Here is a 23,546-nt window from a genome sequence, read left to right as displayed (position 1 = left end):
TAGGCTCAGCTCTACACACAGCCTAGAAATATCACTAGGGAAATTTTCCTTCTGATCCTAATGACATTTATAAAAGGACCAGTGACCCGGAGCTGTGAGCTGCTGGCTGGCAGAGGGAATTCCCTGTTGGACTGTCCCACAGGTTTTCATCCTAACCCCCACCCCCACACTGCACTCACACCTGCTTCGACCCCAGAAGGATCAGATGTGGCAGGGGGGGGGAGGTGGTCATGTGATGGAGAGAGACAGCTATAAATAGCTGGAGGTGGGCATGTTGCCCCAGACGCCTTGGGGACAGGCGAAAGCAGAGGCTTAAGGAGCTACTGGGGGGGAGATTGGGAGCAAGCAGGCCAAGGCCTGGCTGGGGCTTGGGGGAACGACACATGGAGCGGTCCCAGTCCCAGCAGCATGGAGGTGAACAAAACTGGTGGGGCAGCGCCCCCCAGTACCAGTACATACCCTTTGAACACTGTACCAGCTATGGACTGCCCTCAGAGAATGGGGGGCTTCAGCACCGGCCGAGAAAGGACATGGGTCCGAGGCACAATGCCCACCCAACACAGGTAAAGTCCTGGGGTATGGGGAAGGGAAGCAGGAGACGTGTCTGTGAGGCCAGGGGTTGGTGAAAATTGGCTGTTAGGTGAGAAGTGGGGGGCGGTATTTATTGTGAACATTAAATGGTCAATGTATTAAAAATATGAAAACCTTTTAAAGATCTGTCTACTTAAGAATTGCATGTACGTTCACGTCGTCTTTACTAACAATATTCGAACCATGTGGGAAACCAGCAGAGCCGTACTTAAATGAAGAGTGCATGCTCCCATGCTTACATAACCAGACTGGGTCTTGCAGGAGCTGCAAATGCTGAGGACCTCCACCTTTACTCACATGAAGGCACCATGGGCATTTTCCACACAATGCCCTGTAGAATGTATGCACGCACACACACACACACACACACACACACACACACACACACACACACACACACAATTATAAAACAAAGCTTTCTGTGAAACATAAGACACTTAGGAAAGTACAGAGCTGTGTCCAAAGGCAATTACCCTCCAGGGCTTGAGGCTCGGTAGTAAATGGACAACTAGAAGAGAAATAGGATTGGCACAAGACAGGGAAGGTAGAGTCGCCTTGGGAAATTTACAGGTTAATTTACTTATTAACCTAAGTAAGTGTACCTCTTAACTGCAGAGGATGTAGAATAGAACAGAATGGAAGGAGAAAGAGATGATGAGACTTTAGAATTAGAGTTTTGCTTCCAGGGCTATGGCTCCTAGAGTCAGACTAGGAACCTGGGGGTCGGCTACGTGGGTGATGGCAGCACAAGGGTCCTGAGAGTCTGTTCTCTGAGCAGTTGCTAAGGGTAGGTACACAGTCAGGAGGGAGCTGTGTTAAGCAGGATCTGAATGTTAGAGCCAGCTTATTCTCACCCTAGTTTCTGGAGAAGGCTGACTGACCAGTGAGCAGAAGTACAGTTGGAACTTTTTTTCTTTTTTCTTTTTTTTTTTTTTTTTTGTGGTGGTAGTTGGTTGGTTGGTTGGTTGGTTGGTTGGTTGGTTGGTTGATTTGGCTTGGTTTTGGTGTTCATTGGTTTGGTTTGGTTTGGTTTTCATGACAGGGCTTCTTTGTGTAGCCTTCCTGTCCTGGAACTTGCTCTGCAGGTCAGGTTGGCCTCGAACTCATAGAGGTCCACTTGCCTCTGCCTCCTGAGTATGGGGAATAAAGGTCTGTACTAGCAAGCAGCTAATTAGAGCACTTTCTGGTGACAGGACATTTGGCCAAAGGAAGAATAGCAATTTAGGTTGGGAATACAGTCCATCCAGATTCCAACCTGCCTTCAAAGCAAGCAGGAATGTAATGTTTTCTTTGTGCAATGCTTGTGAGGGAAAAATACTATACTTACTTACACGAACAATAGACAAGCGTAATGACCTCCCAGGACACAGCAGTCACCAATGTTTTGCCAAGGTAGTTTTGTCCCCGATTTCCACCTCAGTCCTGCACACACTATAGGACTCTCAATACTTTGCAGACAGTTCATCACTTATACATTTGGATTTGGATTTCTTCCTCCCCTCCTCTAAGCTTGGGATAATGTGATAGTTATCTTGCACCAGCAGGATACATATGGCTCTTACAATGTTTTCCCAGACTGAATGTTGGAAGAGAGCACACCATTTCCTCATTTCTCCCAGTCTGCAACTCAGAGAGCTGAGGCAACCCCAATAGTTGATCTTCAAGGGAATTATTTTCTGGTGTTTGTTTGTTTGTTTGTTTGCTTACTTGCTTGCTTGTTTTTGAGATAGGATTGTATTATGTATCCCTGGCTGGCCTGGTATTCTATGTAGACTATGTTGGTTTCAAACTCACAGAGATCCGCCAGCCTCTGCCTCCTAAGCACTGGGACTAAAGGTGTGCACTACCATGTACAAACTGGATGTATTGTCTATCTGGGTTACCAGTAGAGTTCGAAGAAATAGGCTTTCCTCAGTCATTAATCTCTCATTAGTCTGTGCCTGCTCAGGACCAAAACATCAAACTACTGCTCATATTGTGAAATAAGATCTCTTCTACAGAGAGGCTCTCCCAGAATCAGCCACATGGCCTGGCCTGACCCCAGAGGATGAGTTAGTGTAGGGTGTGTGGGGCTAGCACGAAGCGATTAGTGCTCTCATACAACTTTCACAAGTGCTAGCATGGGGACAGATCTGCCCTCTCCACTTGCTGGTGGGACCCAGTTAACTCAATGTGGGAAGCAGATTAAACTGCCATCGTGAGCCCAGTCCCTGTTTGTGTCTACAAGCTCTGGAGTGTGGCATGGAATGGGCTTTGTGCAACGTTAATAAAGAAGTTGAGTGTCCCAAGACAGGCAAGCACATCACGGTAAAATGCAAGCAGGCACCATCCGGGCTTGTAATTATATAAAGTCAATTGCTAGCTGGATTGGTGTGGCCTCTCTTCATCTAAGTTGGGATCCTGAGAAGGTAAGTGAGATGTGCAGAACACAGAGTGATACATGAATGCCTGCCTGATACCGATGAGTAATTCTCACACAAGTCTTGGTACCTTAACTTCCAAGTAGAAGTTAACTCCCCTGATAAAAGCTAACTATGGACCAAGACATGTCTAGGCTGGGAAAAATGATGAAACCGGATCAGGGGTGGAAGGTCAGTGGAAAACACTAGACAGTAGAGAGGTGAGAGAAGGGATGACCATAAAGTCCCCTGCATGCAACCTTCAGTGCCCAGGATTTAAAACAGCTCTCCTTTTCTCTGTACCTCTACATTTATGGCATGCCTTCTGTATTCTTTTTGGCTCTCCAACAAGGTAGACACTGACCATTCTTTATCCATACAGATATATGGCCATCACAGAGAGCAATATTCGTATAAGGAACAGGACAAGGACATGCCCAAAAAGATGGGCTCCAGTTCTACCTTGGACAGCTTGGATGAGGACCACTATTCTAAATGTCAAGGTGATGGGGACTGAGGAATAAAGGAATCTGGAATAGGAGGTACAGGGATTGGGAGAAGAACTTAGATGCCCCGTTAGACAGCTCCCAAGAAGCTTGTGCATGTGCGCATGCGCGCGCGCGCACGCACGCACGCACACACACACACACACACACACACACACACACACACACACCACTAAAGCCCTTAAGGGAAGGAAGTGAAAGACACCTCTCCTTCACCTTTGCCTTCCTTTTTTTTTTTTTTCCAACCAGAAGAAATGAGAGTTTTACATGGACACTCATGTGTTAGTGGAGAGTAGGGTTGTTGTGCTTTCTGCAATGACAAGGGACAGCAACAACAGGCAGAGATGAGACGAGCTGTCCACTGATTTAATAATACACAGATGACTCCCGCCTTCCCTCCTCAACCTGCTCCCAAAGCAATGACCAGCGCTGCTTTGTTCCTTGTTTACCCTTACCTCTTCCTAGATTGTGTCCGCCGCCTGGAACGTGTGGTCAGAAGGAAGCTGGGGGAAGACTGGATCTTCCTTGTGCTCCTGGGCCTCCTGATGGCTCTAGTCAGCTGGTGCATGGACTATGTTAGTGCCAAGAGCCTTCAGGGTAGGTTCTCCCTTGACTGCTTGCCTTCTGTCTTCTCCGTCTGGAAACTGTTTCTGAGCTTTTTTTTGCCTAGAGTAGACCAGGTGTGTTTGGGCTGAGCGAGTTGCACGAGTGGTCAGCTGTGACTCTGGCTCCAGATAAAACTAAACTTACTGAGAACCAGATCAGCCCCCATGCCTTTCCTGCCAGCTGTCACCCCAAACTATGAGTGCCCCCCTCTAACAGGGTGACTGACTTGAGCAGCTCTCCCAGTGTTCCTCTCAGTTTTACCACTGAAATTCCCAAGCCTCAGGAACCCCTTTGGTTGTCAGGGGTCACCCTATGGCTTCTAGCCAGGTGCTACAGTCTCCTTACTCAACCATGACTTGTCCTACAGCCAGGAGCTACCTCGGCCAGAGGGCACTTGCAGAGATAGCCAACCCTTTCAGCTCAGAGTTCCTGTGTGTGCAGTGAGAGGAGTGCCCTGGGGGCCAGGCAAATAAGATGCCCAGGGCATGGAGCAAGCCAGCGTGCTGTCAGGTGGTGTGAATGCTAAGATGGGTCTCACTGTCAGCCTCCACTCTAACTGACCCAGGGTCTGTGTTCCTGCAGCCTACAAGTGGACCTATGCCCAGATGCAGCCCAGCCTCCCTCTGCAGTACCTGGCCTGGGTCACCTTCCCACTTATCCTCATCCTCTTCAGCGCTTTGTTTTGCCAGCTCATCTCACCCCAGGCTGTGGGTGAGTGTTTTCTATAGGATGACACGGACTGGTTTTTGTGGGGAGTTTTTCCTTTTTTTTAATAGACCTTCTACTCTAAACTCCATCCTCCAGACCCCCGTGAGGCCTCAGCATGGTTACCTCCCTCCTATCTCTACTGTCCTCTCCCATTTAAACTCTACTGCGAGCCTGTACTTACGCCATCCTTTTAAAACCCCTTTAGGCTCTGGAATCCCTGAGATGAAGACAATTCTCCGTGGTGTTGTCTTGAAGGAGTACCTCACAATCAAGGCCTTTGTAGCCAAGGTGGTGGCCTTGACCGCTGGGCTGGGCAGCGGCATCCCTGTGGGAAAAGAGGTAGGTTTGCATAGCTGAGGGAATGGCCAGCAGAGCTGACTAGAGTCAGCCAGGGCTGGAAGCCCTGGGAGTTCCTTACCCTGAGTTTGGTGACACAACTGTTGCTCTGTCCTGTGAGATGCTAGCGTTATCCTTGACTTTTAGCCATAAGCAGTAGTGGCAGGCCTGAGTTAGTGACAAGAAGAATGTCCCTAGAAGATGTCTGCCCACTGCATAATCTGAACCAAAATTCTTGTCATGCTTATTATTCATTTATTTATTATTTTTATTCTGTGTTTGGTCATTTGCTTGCTTAAAATAGTCATATTCTGTAGCTCAGACTCACCTGGAATTTATCTGTAGCCTAGGCTAGCCTCAAAATGAGCCCAGTCCTTGGGTTTCTCCCTTATTTTGGCGTGAGAAAACTGAGACCTAGAGTAAGACATGTTTTTTCAAGGTGACAGCGAGGCTCCTCCAGCTTCGTCCTCTGGTGCACACTTGTCCCCCTCCCATCACCATTCTGCACAGTAGCCAGAGCATCTTTCAAAAAGGAATCAGACACCTCTGGCCTCTAGTCAGGAACATCCTGAGAGTTTCCATATCACTTAATGTAAGATCTGCACCCCTCCCAACCGCGGCCAGCCCCACAGCCTGCCTGCTTCCCTCTGCTTGGACCACGAAGCCATGCCGTACCATGCTACCCACTCGGGCCCCCTGCAGCTTCTGTTCCTTCTGCCTAGAACACTCTCCCTCTGATACCCATGAGGCTCATTCACCTAACTATCACTCAAGGCACTTACTCAGTGGTGACAGCCCAGGGAAGGCCACCTTCTCCAAGTCTTTGTCCCCACCTCCCCTCTCTTGCCTAACTCCTGTTCGGTTGCTTCCTAGGCTCGGGCACTATCTGATAACACATGTTTATCACCTCTTCCCTCCTGAAAGGAGGCTCCTTTAGGGCAGAACTTTTGCCTGGCTTCTCCATTTCCATCAACCAGCCCAGGGTCTGGAGCAGGAAACCGGTTCAGTGACGTCTGCAGGCTTCTCCTCCACCGCTGAGCCCTGTCTCTCCTAATCTCTTCCAGGGTCCCTTTGTTCACATTGCCAGCATCTGTGCTGCTGTCCTCAGCAAGTTTATGTCCATGTTCTGTGGTGTGTATGAGGTAAGGCTGAGGCAGTACAGCGCAGCCGGGGGCCAACTGATAGAAGGCAGCCCTCAATGTGCGCAGGGAGCCGGGGAGGGGTGCCTGCTCTGGGCTGGCCTTGGTGCTGAAGGCGGCATCTCACTAACCCGTGCTCCAGTTCCCCCACGTCCCCGCCTGCTCACCCTAGCCATATCCTTCCCTCTGTCTAGCTTCTGTCTGTTTCCTAGTGCCTAGCCCTTCCTGACCTGTGTCCCTCTGTGGTGACCTGAGCCAGCCCTTCCCCATGTTACCTTTCTACCCACACGAACAGTGTCATTTCCTTCCCGTGTTCCCTCCTGTGCTGCTGCCATCCTTTTGTAGTCCCCGACACCCACCCACCTGGTTTACGTGCCGCTTGTCTTTCCCCCTCTGCCACCTGCCTTGCCCGTCCTGCTTCTCTGTTGCAGACCGTGCCTGGGCAGCTTGATCTCCTGGTGCCAGCCTGTGCGGTGGGCGTGGGATGCTGCTTTGCAGCCCCTGTTGGAGGCAAGTTTCACTTCCTCCCTACCTGGGTTGCCTGAGCCAGACTTGAAGGGATGGGTGGGTGTCTGCTGTAGCTTGGGTTAGAGGGGCCATGCTCAATGAAGGGACTGATGGGTGGGCCACCAGGGAGTGACTGTGGATTGCAGCCCCTGCTTTCCAGGGACCCATGTGTTTCTGCCAAAGAGCTGAGTGTTCTTTTGACGCAGGCTGCCCTCCACTGCAGGCTTTACTGCTGCTTTTCCTGTTGGAGTAAAATCCGTGCTGCCTCTTCCTACTTCTCCTCAGCCTCTTTTTGTTTGGTCATTATTTGTTCATTTGCCTGACATCTATTTACTTACTAAGCATTTTCCTTGGTTGATTGTTGGCCTTGGAGCCTATAAGGTCACTTCCTGGTTGCCAGACTCACTGAGTTTCTCCTGGCCTGGGAATCACAGGGATGACGGGGCCATGTTCATTACTGTGACGTAGGCCTCTCATTCTGTTTTGTTTCTCATCCCTGCTCATTCTCTTCCCATTTCTCTGCCCCTCCCTTCTCCTCCTGTCTGTCTGTCTGTCTGTCTGTCTCTCCCTAGTAGCAGCCATACTATTACACTGACATCCTGACAGTGGGCTGTGCCGTGGGGGTCGGCTGCTGTTTTGGAACACCACTTGGAGGCAAGTCTGCCCCGTCCCCAGTGCATGGGCCCATTTGCCTGGTCTTGTTCACCGGCTGGTTCTTGCTTCACCCAGTGCTGCCATTAACCATTTCCACTACAGTGAAAACTGCCACTCTTAGGCAGCACCTGCCTTGCACCTTGTTCTAACCATTTTACATGGATCCCCACCAAACACTGCGAGCGAAGTGTGACAGAACTGCATTATAGAAAGACCAGTGAACAGGGGCGTGCTTGCAGCATGTGCGGAGCCAGACATTAGAACCACAGCCACTCTCCTGGTCCCCACTGATGCTAAAGCCTATTTGCACTGCCAATCCTTTTGCTTTACCCACACTGCCCTGTAACAGGAGATTCCGTGTACTTCCTTCTCCAAGGGAAAACTTACCTCTTGTGATTTACTAAAGACACTGGGGTTTCAGTAGACTGCATATAGATAAATGATGAACTTTAGAATGTGAAGTACTTATGGGAGCTTAAAAAAAAAAGGTGTTTCTTAGCCAGGTGTGGTGGCATATGCCTGTAATTTCAGCACTCGGGAAGGCAGAGAAACGAAGATCTTTGTGAGTTCAAGGCCAGCCTGATCCTCAAACGAGTCCAAGACAGCCAAGACTCCACAAAAAGCCCTGTCTTGAAAAAACAAAAACAAAAACAAAGCTGTTTCTTGATATGCAAGCAATTTATAAGTCAGTTTAGCTCTTTCTATCCATATAAGGAAAATAGTGATATTATCATGGGTTAGTAATGACAGGGCGTGGTCACAAAGGGCAGGCCTGTTTATTCCGTTATCAGAGTTGAATCACAGCTATGTTAACAGGGCAGGGAATATATGGCTCGTTGACTGACGTCACTGATGATGAAATTCCACGTCGACAATTGAATAAATACAGTTATAGGAAGGGCGTATGGTTCTTAAACAACCAGCTGCTAGATGCCTCTTTTTAACAATGAAACTGCAGTCTTTTCAAGAGGAGTTTCCCAGGTGTCTAAGATGGCTTGGCTCAGAAGTGATGTGTGGAGGACAGTTTAAAATCAGTGAGCGCATGCCCGGTACATGGCGGAATGATGGTCCATAGGGTTTCCTGGAAGCGTGTACACCGTTGGCGGGCCAGGCACACTTCTTCCGTAAGCTCCAGTCACTAAAGCCAGCCAACGGTGGGGTGTTTGAGTTTCTGCTCGCTAGACACTCACACCTATGTTTTTACACGCACTGCCTTTATTTGCCCCTTAGCCTTCCAAATAAAAGGCAAATTTGTGTTGTTTCAGTTTTGTTAGAAACATTTTAAAGCGAAGGGAACCTGCGTTCTCTTCCTGACACTGCGGCTTACAAGGAGGCAGAGGTTCTCTCTGGTCCTGGGACCGGAACCTCACCTTAGGAAAGTTACAGGAACGCATTGCTCTTGACACAAGACATTGCTAAACACTTGAATGTGAAGGGAAGGGGCTGTGCTCAGGCTGTTTGCCTTATGCAGCCAATGACAAGCCTGCCTGCAGGTGGCAGTGCTTGTTTCTTTCTTTTTTTAATGACTACAGGATACCTGAAAAGAAAAAAATTGTAGTGTTCAGATCTTTCACCCACAACATAAGCAACTCCTAACTCCTTATACTAACCAAAGTAATATAATTCAGCATCCTACTAAAGCAACCAAAGCTGTTTTGCTCCCATTGTGTGCCAGGTAGTGAGGTTGGTCCTGCGCTCTCAAGGGGCTCAGGGAGGCAGGCAACACAGACCATCACAAGCTGTTAAGTGACCATGTGACATTCCTAGGCAAAGTGCAGTGAACCTTCAAGGCAGCCTGGGGGAGCCTGTGAAGCTTTATGAAAGACACAGCGTTTGTCATGGGCATAACCAGTAAGTAGGAGCCTGCGAGGAGGAAGGGAACCCCTGGCAGAATGGACACTATCCAAAGTCAGTCGCTGCTGCTACAGTACCAAGTGGCGCTAGGAAAATGAGAACAGACAGCTGTGGCTGAGTCGTGAAGGCCTGCAGAAGTCACGCAGAATAACACAGGTCTCAGCCTCTAATGTAGGATTTGCCCAAATACGTTTTTTCGGAGCACAATTCTTCCAAGTGTTTATAGGTGTAATGAGTAAAAACCAATGCAAGTTCCAGTTGGTTAGAAAATGAAAGACTAATAGGAATAAATAAGTAGTTAAAAACAAATGAACTGGAGCCAAGCGTGGTGGCGCACGCCTTTAATCCCAGCACTTGGGAGGCAGAGGCAGGTGGATCACCGTGGGTTCAACGCCAGCCTGGTCTACAAAACAAGTCCAGGACAGCCAAGGTTACACAGAGAAATTCTGTCTTGGGGAGGAAAAAAGCAAAAACAAAAACAAAACAAAAAACAAAAACAACAACAAAAAAAAACAAAAAACAAAAAACCAACAACAAAAACACAAACAAGCAAACAAAAGAAATGAACTAGAAAGGTTATCAGAACATCTGAGACATTGGAATGCATTGTGAATACCCAGGGTAGCTGCAAACAGCATTTCCTACCTAGGCCTCCTTGCAGAGACTGTCATAGAGCTTGTGTTATCTCAGCGGACTGACTTGGTGAGGCATTGTCATCTGTGAAGTGAAACCATGGAAGGATTTAAACAAGGAAGTGGCATGGTTAGCTCAGCCTTCCCATCCAATCCCTTTGGCACATGTGAGCAGGATAATATTGGCTGTGGCTTAACAGGATTGATCTAAGATTAACAAGAAGACTATTGTCATCGTCCTGGTACTACACAATGACAGACAGAACTGGGCAGCAAAGGAGGTAGAGGGAGGGGCTGAGAAACCGGGTGGTATCAAGTCAGACCGATGCTGCCTGATAGCTGGTTTTATGTGAAGATAGGACAGAGAGATCGATGCCAACACCCAGGCTCACAATACAAGCAATGCAGTAAATAGTGCTATCAGTGACCATAGGAGAAGACATGGGAAGTGAACAGATTTTACTTAGAGGATACTGAGTTTAAAGTTTCTGTGGCCTGCCCAAATAGTATAAAACAGGCATCTAGACTGATGAGTCTACCATCCAGGAATTGAGCTGAACCTAGTCAGTGTCCATGGCTAATGCCACAGGCATAAGTGAAACTGAGAAAGACGCTGTATCTGTGAGTAGCAGGAGATGGAGACCGCGAGCAGCGCCTTCCCTGGACAGAGGTGTTGCCATGGGAACCAGAAGAGTAAATAGAGGAGGACCAGAGTGGAAGGAGAGAGCAGTGTTCCACACCTGAGGCAGCAGAGTTTCTAACAGCTGCTCATGGTTTTAAAGCTCTGTTTGCTTTTAGCAGCATATTTTATGTTTGTCTCAGGCTAATCGGAAAGTTAGCTCTCTCTCTCCCGAGCACACTGTAATGTTACACACCTGAAATCCCAGCACTCAGGAGGCAGAGACAGGCAGATCTCTGTGAGTTCGAGGTCAGCCTGGTCTACAGAGTAAGTCCAGGACAACCAAGACTACACTGAGAAACCCTGTCTCAAAAAAACAAACAAACAAAAATCCCCCAAAACAACCACAACCGAAAAAGTCTCCCAGGTCTACATCATGGAGGACATTCGGCTGGAACATGCAATTGTCAGTTGGAAAATTCCACCCAGGAAAGCAAAGCTGGTTTTACTTTTATTATGGCAAAGGAGTGAGACCCGTTCCACCTGGTTTCTGTTGTGGACTTCTGCCCTTAGATTTAAAGTGCAGGGCAGGAATAGTGTCTAGCATAGCTCAGCATCACTGGCCTCCATTCTTAGACATTCCCTCTCTGTGTTTTTGTCTTCCTCCGTATCCTCTCCTCTCCTGTCCATCCCAGGATAGTCATTGAACCCCAAGTTGGTGCTCACTATTGCACCAGGGCTTAGTTTCTGAGGAACCTCCAGTCCCAGGACTCAGCAGTGTGAACAAATAGCTACATCTGAGAGCAGGAAATTCAGGGAGAGTGGAGTGTGAAATGGATAGTTTCTACTTGACAAGAAAGATAGGTGACACCAGGTCTCCTCATCCAGGGGACGTGGTCAAATACGAGGCTCCAAAGTTCATGAGAAAGTTATACCCCACTCTCCACTCAACTGTGGAGAATGTCCTGTCCATTGGCTAGATCTGGGTAGGGGTTTGAAGTTTACGGCCTGTATTGTCCTTGGCTGGTGCCATAGTTTGAGCGGGACCCCTTGGCCCAAATCTGCCTATCATAATTTTCTTCTTGTAGATTTCTAGGATCCTCTGGATCCTTCTACTTTGCCATTCTCCCATGCTTGTCTCATCTAGAGTCCCAGTGGCACTCAGAGGAAGGATAGCCAAGAAGAGACTTGATACCCTATGAGCATATACAGGGGGAGGAAGTCCCCCTCAGTCATAGTCATAGGGGAGGGGAGTAAGGGGAAAATGGGAGGGAGGGAGGAATGGGAGGATACAAGGGATGGGATAACCATTGAGATGTAATATGAATAAATTAATAAAATAAAATTTAAAAAAAAGATAGGTGATGGCTTTCCAGGGAAGGAGATACCAGAGAAACCCTCTGCCAAAAGCAGCTGTGGCTCCAGAAGAAAATAGCCTCATCTATGTACCGTCTCCTTGGTACATACACTCAATGTGACTAGTCACTGACCCCTGCAAGAGAGGTGGTGGAGACCATGAGGGGTTTGAGAGATGTGACTTTTAAATAGAGGATCGGATTGAGAAAAGAGAATTCCTATTGTGTGAGCTGCTGTCTGAAGCAGGAGGGAATGGCCAGCCTTGAGCAGACCAACAATGTACACCGCGAGAAAAGGACAAAATTGTCCTTGTTTGTGTTTTGTTGTGTTTTCCTGTTGGACTAGTCCTCATCCCCATCTATTCTCAGGTCTCGGTCCTGTTTGATGTGCATGAGGCTGGGCCAAGGTTTAGGTAGTGTTACTAAAGATCAACCCTCCTATCCTAAAGCATGCAGTCTTTTCTTTGTTGTTTTCAATGGTGCTTTTCTGGCTCGTGTAGCATTGCTTCCTTTAGCTCAGCACTCCAAGAGAGACAGACAGACAGACAGACAGACAGACAGACAGACAGACAGAGAGTGTCTGCTTCTCCTCACTGTACTTGTACCGCCCTCCTCAGAACAGGAACTAGTGACTACTAGCCGCCATTTCCTTTTACCTCCCTCACCTTTCTAAGCCTATTTTACCTTCTTCTCACCATGGTTGTCCTCCTGGCTCTGGTTGGTTCTTGTGAGGCACATTTCATAAGTATCATCATGACTTTTAGGAAGGCTTCTCTGCCATCTTTTCTGGAAATATTAAATCCTGTAGACATGCATAATGCCCTATCCTGTTTTTCTAATTTCTCATGAACTTGCCCTAGGGAGTATCAAGGAACATGCAAATCCTGACCTCGCTTTGGCAACAGTGTCTGCTCTGGAAGCTTCTTCCTTTCTTATAATTCAGCAGAGCTGTTTCACCTGTCCATAAGTCCCCATGGATATTTGACTGTTGTGAGCCCCATTCCATCCTATAACTTAAGTACACAGATCCTTGAGCTTGAAGTTGAGGGCAGTAAGAGTCTATCCACTTCTCATTGTCTCTGTATCTCACTGGTCCACATTCTTGGGCCATAGGTCGGCGGGGGGAGGACGGGGGCATAGACAAGTTTATAGTAAATATCACTTCACTGTTGCTCATGGGGTCCCAGCAGAGGGAGGTGTGGGTGTGTGATCGCCTGACCTCTCTCCCTGCCCCACAGGAGTGCTGTTTAGCATCGAGGTCACCTCTACCTACTTCGCTGTTCGGAATTACTGGCGAGGCTTCTTTGCAGCCACATTCAGTGCTTTTGTGTTCCGTGTCCTGGCGGTGTGGAACAAAGACGCTGGTAACAGGGGACATCTGGGGGGAAGGGGGGAGACGGGGATGGTGGTGACATGGCGGAAAGTGTAACTCTGGAGCACATCAGAAAAGGACTGGATGGTGCATGGGAAGCAAGGCCAAAGCTCAGGGTATAGGGAGAAGTTGGGTCATGGAGTAGAGAGTGTAGCCATGGAGAAATGCTGTAAGAAAATGAAAACTCAGTGGGAGAAAAGAGGTTGGGATTTAAGGAAGGGAAGATACTTTGACACGACTTCTCGTCCTCTCTCTACGACTGTGGCTTTCTGTGAGCTCCTACCCTAACGCTGCCTTTCCATCCTACAGTCACCATTACTGCTCTGTTCAGAACTAATTTCCGAATGGATTTCCCCTTTGACCTGAAGGAACTCCCAGCGTTTGCTGTCATTGGGTCAGTGGGACCACTCCTTCTGGGTGCGGGGAGCAGGGACTGGGGTACGGCCTGGACTGGAAGGGGCTGGAGCCATGAAGAAGCTGTGGAGAGCATACGTAAAAGCATGAATTAGCTGTGAGGCAGCTGCGTTGAAAAGAAAGGGGGAGGCAGCTTGCTTTCTCCCCTGCACTGTCTGGGTCAGAGCTTCCAGCCTTGTATCTTGCACCCTCAGGATTTGCTGCGGATTCTTGGGAGCTGTTTTCGTTTATCTGCATCGCCAAGTCATGCTCGGTGTCCGAAAGCACAAGGCTCTCAGCCAATTCCTTGCTAAGCAGTGAGTCATTGCCCTTCCCTTGCCCCGCCCACTTCTTCTGGTTTCCTCCAGCAGTTCTCGTTGAGGTGAATGCCTTTAGGTGGAGATGCTGTGTGCAGCTATGGGAGGCTCTGTGTGCAGGCCCAAGTGGTCATTCTCTTGGCAAAGAGAATATGCTTTGCTGAAAGAACAGAAGACTACGGGAAACAACAGCTTGGAAGCTGAGTTGTGGATGCGTTGTGGACTGGCTAAGTAGGGGAACAGGGTTAACTCTGTTTCTCTTGCAGCCGCCTGCTATATCCTGGAATTGTTACCTTTGTCATCGCCTCTCTCACCTTTCCTCCAGGAATGGGTCAATTCATGGCTGGAGAGGTCAGCTCTAGGGGGCGCCCGAGAGCAGCGGGGTTAGCTCATCTCTGTGGCTGTGTCTCTAGGCCAAGGGTGGGGCAACTGCTCAGACTGGGAGTTTGCACGGTTTTGCCCAAGGATAGACTTTCTCTCAGAGAAAAGAACAAAAAGCGTCCTGGACTAATAAGATGGGGATGAGCTCTCTAACACTGGAGGTACAGTGCATGCATGGAAAACCTGCCTCCTCCACTTCTTCCCTCACAGCTTATGCCCCGTGAAGCCATCAGTACCTTGTTTGACAACAACACATGGGTAAAGCACATAGGTGACCCCAAAACCCTGGGCCAGTCAGCCGTGTGGATTCACCCCCAGGTCAACGTGGTCGTCATCATCCTTCTCTTCTTCGTTATGAAGGTACCCTGCCCCGTTACAGCCCCTGTAAGCTTCGTCTGTTCTCAGTAGGGGAGCCCAGGCCTTGTACAGGAAGGGTAGACTTTCATCTGGACCGTGTCTACCTAGACAGAAGTCATGAGGAAACCATAAGTTGCCTGTCTATCAAAAGGAATTAGGATGTAGCTTAATTGCTCTGCTCGTGACCACTTAGTGGTGTTTGCTATAATTACAATAACCCTTCTAATAGTTCCATTTGTTATCTTTTTAAGGCATCAGAACAGTCAAGTAAATTGGAGTAAGACAGAGTTTAGCAATATAGATAACTGTGTAAAAGCCTCAGACTAATTAACCAAATTCCTCCCACGTGTTAGATAATGAGATATTTAATCTCCATGGATCCGTTATTCACTTTCAGGTGATTTGCACACAAACTCTCTCATCACTTTTCTGGAATTTTGAAGGTGATGAAATAACCAAGTCAACCTTATTAATGACTATAAATAATTTTTACAAATGTAATTATTCTCCATGCAGGCAGTGAGAATATGAGGATATTTCTAGACTAGTGTTTCTTAACTTTAATTAGGAAATAAAAGTTGAAGCCTTTACATTCTTTCTTGTTCAGTTCTGTCCTTGTTCTTTTATTTCCAAACCTGGCTGTTATTCCTTTATAGATGATGATTGTCTCTTGTTTCCTTTGGTGATTTCTCTTTTACTAATAGCATGCCTTAAGTAAGCAAACCAGTATGCCCTTTGTGGGCTAGGGTTCCTATAGGTATCTCTGTCCAGCCTAAACTCTCATGCTTTTCAGTACCTTGCTGTTATTTATAATGCTTTCATGATTCTATGTTCTACAAAATGTGAATCACTAATTTATATTGGTATTGTTCTTAAAATACAGCAACTGTCAATTTTTTCAACAAATGTTATGATATGCCATGTACCAAGTACATAGTTCTTGGTCATTGGCTTTTGGGTAATTTGACATTTCCTTATTCGCTGCTGCTGCTTGTTAATGTCCTTTTCAGTGATACTATTATTAAAAATGCCAGCCATGTCACACACCAGGTCTCAGACCCCAAGCTTGGGCTCCCAGGGTTTGCTGTGGCTTCCTTCTCCCTCACCTCACTCGCTGAAGGTGGACTAAGCAAACACTTCATTTATTTTACCTTTTCTGTTTCTTCCTTCAAATACGTGCTAATTTTCCCTGAAGACATTTTCAAGAATCTTGTTAAGGATTCAGTGTTTAGACTTTCATTTATAATTTTCACCTTCTCTAATTTGTAAGTTTTGGATTTGGTCGAGCCTACTTTACTTGGGAGTAAATTAAGGTTTTATTTTGTATCCCAGCCTAGCCTTGAACTTGTCCTCCTGACACTATAGTGTAAGCCACAACACAGTAACTCTGAATTGACTGTTCAGTCTATAATCCCATCTGCCATAACCCAGCCCATGGTTTGATAGTATTTCAGAATCTAGTATCCAGTAATCATGCAGCTTGGTGCAAGCTATATGTTGCCTTTGGGGTCCTGTAGACTGTTAATATGTCAAGATTTTGAAAAGTTTTCTAAAAATAAAATATTTTTTAGTACTTACTCCTTACCTTATCCACATCCCCATATTTACAGTTATATGTCTTCACAAAGTCAAGCTTATTTTCAGCACCCCACTTGGATGATATAGAAAGACTCATCTGTATGTCACTATAATTAACTTCTCACTGAATTATATCCTAAAGAACACTCATATTATAAGTATATAAGAAAAAACCACATTCTGGGCTATATTTCAAGCCCAACAGTTTGCAGAAGGTCTACAATATTTTTTAATATTTCTAATTACAAAAGTATTCCTTGCTGAAAATTCAGTTTTACCAATCACTGCTTTCCAGCATTTTTATTGCCTATTCATTGGATTCATAACAGTACTCCTATTTTCTTCAAATGGGAAAAATAAAACATTAGCCAAATTAAAATATAGAATAAGTGCTTATATTCATCTTGGGTTTTTTGTTATTCTAATTAAATATCTGAGGTAAGCTACCTGATAAGGAAAAGAGTAATTTTGACTCACAGTTCTGGACATCCAAGGTCACAGAGTCACACTAGCCATGACACCTTTGCCAGCTGTGCTGAACATCACATAGCAAGCAACAGGAAGTTCGGGTGTATCTATCTGTTCTCCCTTCTCAGAAAGTGGCCAGGAAGCCATTACTGATGTCTCATTGTGCCTTGTCTAATCCTAGCAAATTTCAGAGGCTTCATTTCCAAGCCCCACAGCTGGGTTAGGTCCTTACCCCTTGACATCTCACAACATCCATGAAATTTCCAAATGGAAGCCTGGGAGGCATCCAAACTGTGTTCTGCTCAAAGTAGGGACTAGCACTATGTTTCTGCAATTGGATTTAAAATCTAATCCTTGTGGCCTCTGGCAGGTCACAGGCTCAGTTCAGCTGTTCCTTAATATTGGTGAAAGGAAGTCCCACCTCTCCAACTTCCCCATTTTTAAGGTATGCAAAGAATCATCAGAGATTTTCCAAGAACATGAATATAATTCTAACATCTCTGTTCCCTTTTAATGAGGCTAACAGCATTGCCTGGTGGTGTTGAGTTTCAGCAGAGCCTGAGGCTCCGTGGGAGGCTTTATATTATTTCTTCTTGTGATGGGTCTAAATATAATTAAGTCAGTGATAACAGGTTTCTAGTTTCTCAGTTCTTTAGAACTGGGTCTTTAACATTTTAGAAGTTACTTCTGTGCCACATCACTCTGGGTTTTTTTCCTTTCATGATCCAATAACTAAAAAAGTTTGCTAATCTCAATCACCCTACTTTGTGCCATGGGAGTTGATAACTTCAATACCCCTTGGCTTGGTCTTGGTCTAGTTGTTATACTTACGTGGGAAGATAATCTGCTTTACCCTCCAAAATTAGCCCTACCCATCACCCATCGTCTGGATCATTGGTACTTTCGGATCATCTGAGCCTACAAAATTCCTTATGACTCCCATGAACTTATTCCAGACAATACATGGGAGTGCATGGATTCTTGATGTGTTAAATGGCATCACTTAAGAAGTGTAAGCGACAGGTGCCTGCAGATTGTCTGATGTGCTTGCCTCCAAAGGCATCTGCTCATCTGCTCATCTGCATTTTCTGTGGATGACCACTGCTTTGGAATGTCTTAGTGACTATGAAGCTTTGAGGGACCTCCACTGTTCTGCATGAATATCATGCCACCGATGGGTTGTCTTTCTTTGTTTCCTACCTACATTTATGGAGCACTGTGCCACTGTAGAGGAGGCAAAAATAAGAAAGTTCACCCTCTTCCCTCAAGAAGTCATCAGTCTGTGTTCTCTTCATTTTGAAGATTTAACTTGGCAATTCTCAACCATCTCTATGATCTGGCATGAAGAGATATTTTGCTTCATCTCACACTTCTGGGGCAAAGTTCTCTCTTCATTGCCTTCATTTTCGCCTCCTTGGCTTAAAGTGATGCTCCTTAAGTTCCTAAAATTAAGAAATTTATTTTTCAATTAATATATCATACACATGGTTCAAGGAATTTCAAATACTTTAATCTTAATAGGTTGCTATACTTTTGAGCTGCTTTCGCTGTGTACCTAATTAGTTGGTAATCCTTTCCTAAAATTTATTAACTTACATTGAAAGACTTTGAAAACTACGTCTCAACAGTTTTTTTTTCTTTAGACTTTAATGTTCAGCCATTATTCCTGTTCTGCTCTATGTCTCAATCCTTCTGCATTCTTTGCCTCAGAATGTACATGCTGCTTTTGCTATAATTGCCCCAATTTCTGTTGGAATAGTGCCTTGCAAAGTTGACCTTGAATATCTTTTCTGTTATATTGAAAGACTCATCCAGCTCTCAGTTTGCCCTTGTGGTTCAGCCAAGACAGATCAATGGTTTGTTTTTTTTTTTTTTTTCAGTACTGGGGATTGAACACTGGGCCTCACAGAGTCTAAGAATACATTCTATCATTGTATGTCCCCAGGATCCAGATACAATTTTCCTCTTTGTTTAAGGTGGTCTGATATCAAAGACAAAGGCTAGCAAAGGCTCTAGCGGAACAGTCCTCCCTTCTGGTCCCCTGTGAGGCTTACCTTCTGTATGGCTTTGTAAATGGTCAAATCAAAGCTAAATTAATCATACAAAAGTTCAGTAGACGTTAAGGTATCTACTGCATTGTCTGGAGCCGTGTTATAGAAGTGTAAGCTGAGCAGGAAAAAGCCTCTTCCAGCTTAGCATCTCAGACTACTCCACAGAGGTAAACTTCCTAGGCTGGGTGAGGGTCTTTTTGGAACAGTGAAAGGGGATCCCCTGGGGCTTCCTTGTTCTGGATTGCCAAAAGGAAAATATAGTCACTCAAAGTTGGAAGGGTTTGTGTTAGCCATCTGGAGGAACTTTCTTATCCTGATGTCTTTGTCGATCTCTCAGCCTAAGAATGCCAAGTTTTTCAGGCTCTGGAGAATGCTGACAGACAAGAAGGCTTCCAGAAGGGTTGGCTATCCCAGGATGCTTCTGTTATGACTCTTGAAACAGGAGGGAGCAGGGCAGAGAAGAGAAAGGGGCTTCCTTGGGGGTACTTTTGGAAACAGTACTCTAATGTTTCTTTTCTGACCCTAGTTTTGGATGTCCATTGTGGCTACCACTATGCCCATCCCCTGCGGAGGCTTCATGCCTGTCTTTGTGCTAGGTAAGGGTTGATGGCATCATACTGACAGCTGCAATCTGGGTGGTTGGTGGGAAAACAAGGAAAAACCTAGGATATCAGGAGTTTGTACTCTTAATGCCTCAACACAGATGAGGCTGAAAACATAGAGACAAAGAAAATGCATGCTAATATTTTTCTTCTTTATCTTCCCTCTAGGAGCTGCATTTGGAAGGCTGATAGGAGAGATCATGGCCATGCTATTCCCTGAGGGTATTGTATTTGATGACATCATCTACAAGATCTTACCTGGGGGCTATGCAGTAATTGGTGAGACGTACTCCTAACCTCTATAACCAGACATTGAATATCCCAAGTACCTATAGTTAAAGTCTGTTAATACATCTTCTTTCAATGTACAGCAATTTAGCTTAAATACAACACTAATTTAATTCAGTTTTTGATCGAACAACAAGCTTTTGGCTCTGCCTCTCACTGTTTCTTTTTTTGTAAGCCTAAGTTTCCTCCCGTGGAAAACAGACACAGGAATCAAATGAGAAAATAAGGAGAGGGTACTCTGCATTGTCTTTGCATGTTCAGAGGCTCTTTCTTCCCTGAGAATCATGGAGCCCATAGCCCAGGTGATGGCCCCAGTGCATCCAAACTGAGCTGCGCTAATGTTCATGGAGACAAATAATATGGGAGTAAGAGCTGGGAAACGTGAGCCCTGGACTTCTAAAATGACTTCTGAGGTAGACCCATGTATGGCACTCTACTGCCTGGTCATAGTCCATTTATAAATGCTTCCTTTGTCAGTATAGGAATCTTCCATTCTCTTCATGCCTCGCAAGTGCCTCTAGCCTTCCATAATGTACAGTTCCCAATGGACACATGCTCTGTAGTTTATGATTTGAGCTATGCTCTGTGAGTCACCTCCGAGGATCATACATCCTAATACTAGACTTCTATGACCTTTTATTGTCATATTTTCACATAAGCCTTCTCCTGTATCTTCCCACAGGATATTTACATCATTTTTAAAATTAGTTTTAGGGTTTGTTTGTTTTCTTTTTCTTTTCTTTTCTTTTCTTTTTTTTTTTTTTTTTTTTTTTTTGAGACAGGGTCTGTGCTGAAACTTATTATGTAGATTAGGCTGGCCCTTCTCTCATATTTGAATAAGAAACACAGTTAAAGCATAAGTGACTATTGAGTTGATAGAAAAACAACTTTTAAAATGTGTAAGATTGATTCTACCTTTGGCAAGCTTATAGAATCAATTATTTAGGTCCTAAGACTTTTAGAAGTTATTTAGTAGAGTGGATGAAACATGGTATCCCAGGGAAATAAACTTTGTTCGTAAGCAGACCATGATTCTTCAATTTTCATGCTTTTCAATCATAATCTTTTGACATCGACACGAGTGTCAAAATAAGACCATTGAGTTTTTAAATGTTCCACTGAAAAGCAAAGAATGGGTATGATAGATATCACTCTGTTCGCATTATAAATGAGAAACTCTGCATGTACATAGATTTTGTGACTTGGTAATATTATATATAAATTAGATCAAAAGGATAATTTTCGAATAGGCCAGCATTCTAGCCCCTACTCTTGAAAAGTAGTAACCCTGGAGTTGTTGATGCTGGCCAAGGTCCTGTCTCCTATTCTGTGCCCCACTCGTTCTATCTTCATGTGTTACCCCCATGCCAAGAAAGACAACTCTAACCCATTAATACATTCCTGTCATTCCAGGAGCAGCAGCTTTGACAGGGGCTGTTTCCCACACAGTCTCCACAGCTGTGATTTGCTTCGAATTAACTGGTCAGATTGCTCACATCCTGCCCATGATGGTGGCTGTTATCTTGGCCAACATGGTGGCTCAGAGCCTGCAGCCCTCCCTCTATGACAGCATCATTCAGGTCAAGAAGCTTCCCTATTTGCCTGACCTTGGTTGGAACCAGCTCAGGTCAGGGCCACCAGCTGGAATTAGTTTAGATATGGTGGGGTGTGGGAGGTCCTGAAGTGGAGAGCCAGGCTAGCATCAGCATTGGGAAACACTTTTAGAAATTATTTTCATGTTTACATATATGTAACAAATACTGTGAATGAAAGAATGCGAGGCAGACCTTTGGGGAAGAAGGAAGGGCCAGCATAGGCCTATAACAGGCTAACCTAGGATGCCTTCTCCCTCCTCAGTAAATTTACAATCTTTGTCGAGGACATCATGGTACGTGATGTGAAGTTTGTCTCAGCTTCTTGCACGTATGGGGAACTGAGAAACCTACTCCAGACCACCACAGTCAAGACTTTACCATTGGTTGATTCCAAAGGTAAGTGGGAAGCAAGGAAGCCAGCCAACTATCCAGCTGGTGACCAGCAGGGTTGTACAGTGGCAGAGAGAACCAGCATTACTTTACTTTATTACACTGATATTAAAACACCTAATGTAAACTGAGTAAGGGAAGAAATGTTTATTTCAGCTCATGGTTTTAAGGAGTTCAGTCCATTACGGTGCAGATAGAATGTTTGGACAGAGCAACACACATCATGGCAGGTCAAGATCCCCAGGAAAAGGATGCTGGTACTCAGCTGTCTTCCCTTTTTTTGGTCCTATTTTTTCTGGGATGCAAAGCCAAGAGATCATGCTACATATATTCAGAGTCGATCTCCCTTCTTTATTTAATCTCTAGAAATGTCCTCATAGACACACCCAGAGGTGCCTCACCAGTCTCCTGGGTGATTCACAATCCAGTTAAGCTGACAGTAAGATCAGGTATAGACTCGAATTCAGAGCTACCCAAATACAAAGGGAAAGTCATCTTATACTTACTAAGGAGCTTACTCTCCTTCAGGAAGTGAAAAACAGCCATAACACAGGCACACAAAGGCAGTTAAACCGCAATTAAGGAAATACGGGCAATTCTTACTATTCATGGCAGCCGTGAATTGTAAAAGCTACTGAGCTTGGAATTAGTGAACAGTTTGGAGAACAGTGTTCCAAGGGGGAAATACAGTCACAACACTCTTGCCAAGCAGTCGATACATAGCCATGTTTTCTGTGTGGTTCTGTTTTAAGACAGCTTATGTAATACTCTTTTTCATTTATTAACCCTGAACTCATGGCCAACAAACGGCACTGTAATCTTACCCAGATGAAACTCACCTAAGGTATTTTCTCAACAAGGCAGAGCACACAGCCTTCCCTTCTCGTGCTTAGGAACAGGAGGCAGCACTTCGGCAGTACATCTGGGGGACATTTTACACCACAGAGTCACCGCACAAAGCACAGAGACTCAAAAAAAAAAAAAAAAAAAAACCAAACAAACAATGTGGTATTAGACAAACTGCTAACAGAACACTTGTTTACTCCGGCTGAGCTGAGAAGGCTGAGTGCTGTTTGTGCAGCCTCAGCTGGGAACATGAGATTCAGGCAGCTCACTTTGTTGTTGCTCTGTGCAAGGCTGTGACTCACAGGCAGGGTGCCGCTGGTATTGGGATTACAGACACAGTCTGGTGGGTAAGGGAGTTCACAGGTAGAGACTTCATAGACGGTGGGGGTCAACTGTAAATCTTGGACCCCCTTCCTACTTAACTAAATTCTGTCATTAATGGTCTTTAATGGCCAACCTAGAGAAGAGTGAAAACTAGCCCTGCTGGAGGAGCAAATGGCATTTGTAAATGTTGATTTCACGTTTCCTTTCAGTCACCATACTTCCTGCCCTCCATTGGCATTTCACTCTGGTGTGCATCTCTTCTTACTGTAGTTTCTCTTTTTTATTAGATTGGGTAATCTTTGAATGTAGAGACCATAATCTCTGTATTTTTAGAGTTCTGTGTATTAATTGGACCTTCAGCACTCATATCTCTAGTCTGTGAATTACTGCAATAGAAAATACACATGAGGGGCTATTTGGAGTTGGGGATAATGCTAGTTTTCTACTTCAGATATAAAGACTATGCAAATTTCTCAACCTATATTAGTTTAGGCATTCCCCCTAAGTTTAGCGACCTTCTCAGGAGCTCCTGAAGCCACGACTCTTTCTTAGAGCAAGGATGCATCCAGCAGGGCACAAGGCTGTCACGACGATGACAAAGACTTAACAGTATGAGGTGCATCTAAGCCCTAAGTGTCACTGAAGCAGTGCTATAGTCGTTAACGTACAGCACTGTAG

At 45.5% G+C, this 23,546-nt stretch overlaps 1 protein-coding gene across 2 annotated transcripts in view; it reads left to right on the top strand.

Moving 5' to 3' along the window:
- Nucleotides 1-304: 304 nt before the first annotated feature.
- Nucleotides 305-23,546, top strand: part of CLCN1 (chloride voltage-gated channel 1) — a 29,121-nt gene continuing 5,879 nt past the window's right edge. For both annotated transcript variants that reach the window (XM_084784850.1, XM_084784849.1), the window contains exons 1-16: nt 305-563; nt 3,373-3,493; nt 3,962-4,093; nt 4,685-4,813; nt 5,016-5,149; nt 6,211-6,288; nt 7,368-7,446; nt 13,145-13,270; nt 13,588-13,672; nt 13,887-13,988; nt 14,255-14,339; nt 14,580-14,729; nt 19,350-19,419; nt 19,594-19,704; nt 21,127-21,340; nt 21,571-21,704. In XM_084784850.1, the coding sequence (XP_084640976.1) occupies nt 384-563; nt 3,373-3,493; nt 3,962-4,093; nt 4,685-4,813; nt 5,016-5,149; nt 6,211-6,288; nt 7,368-7,446; nt 13,145-13,270; nt 13,588-13,672; nt 13,887-13,988; nt 14,255-14,339; nt 14,580-14,729; nt 19,350-19,419; nt 19,594-19,704; nt 21,127-21,340; nt 21,571-21,704 (1,930 nt within the window). In that variant the 5' untranslated portion in view covers nt 305-383. The remainder of the gene's footprint in view (nt 564-3,372; nt 3,494-3,961; nt 4,094-4,684; nt 4,814-5,015; nt 5,150-6,210; nt 6,289-7,367; nt 7,447-13,144; nt 13,271-13,587; nt 13,673-13,886; nt 13,989-14,254; nt 14,340-14,579; nt 14,730-19,349; nt 19,420-19,593; nt 19,705-21,126; nt 21,341-21,570; nt 21,705-23,546) is intronic.

The sequence above is a fragment of the Acomys minous genome (assembly GCF_964271855.1).
Source record: "Acomys minous genome assembly, chromosome: 6".
NCBI lineage: Eukaryota > Metazoa > Chordata > Mammalia > Rodentia > Muridae > Acomys > Acomys minous.
This window is presented reverse-complemented; position numbering and strand designations above follow the sequence as displayed.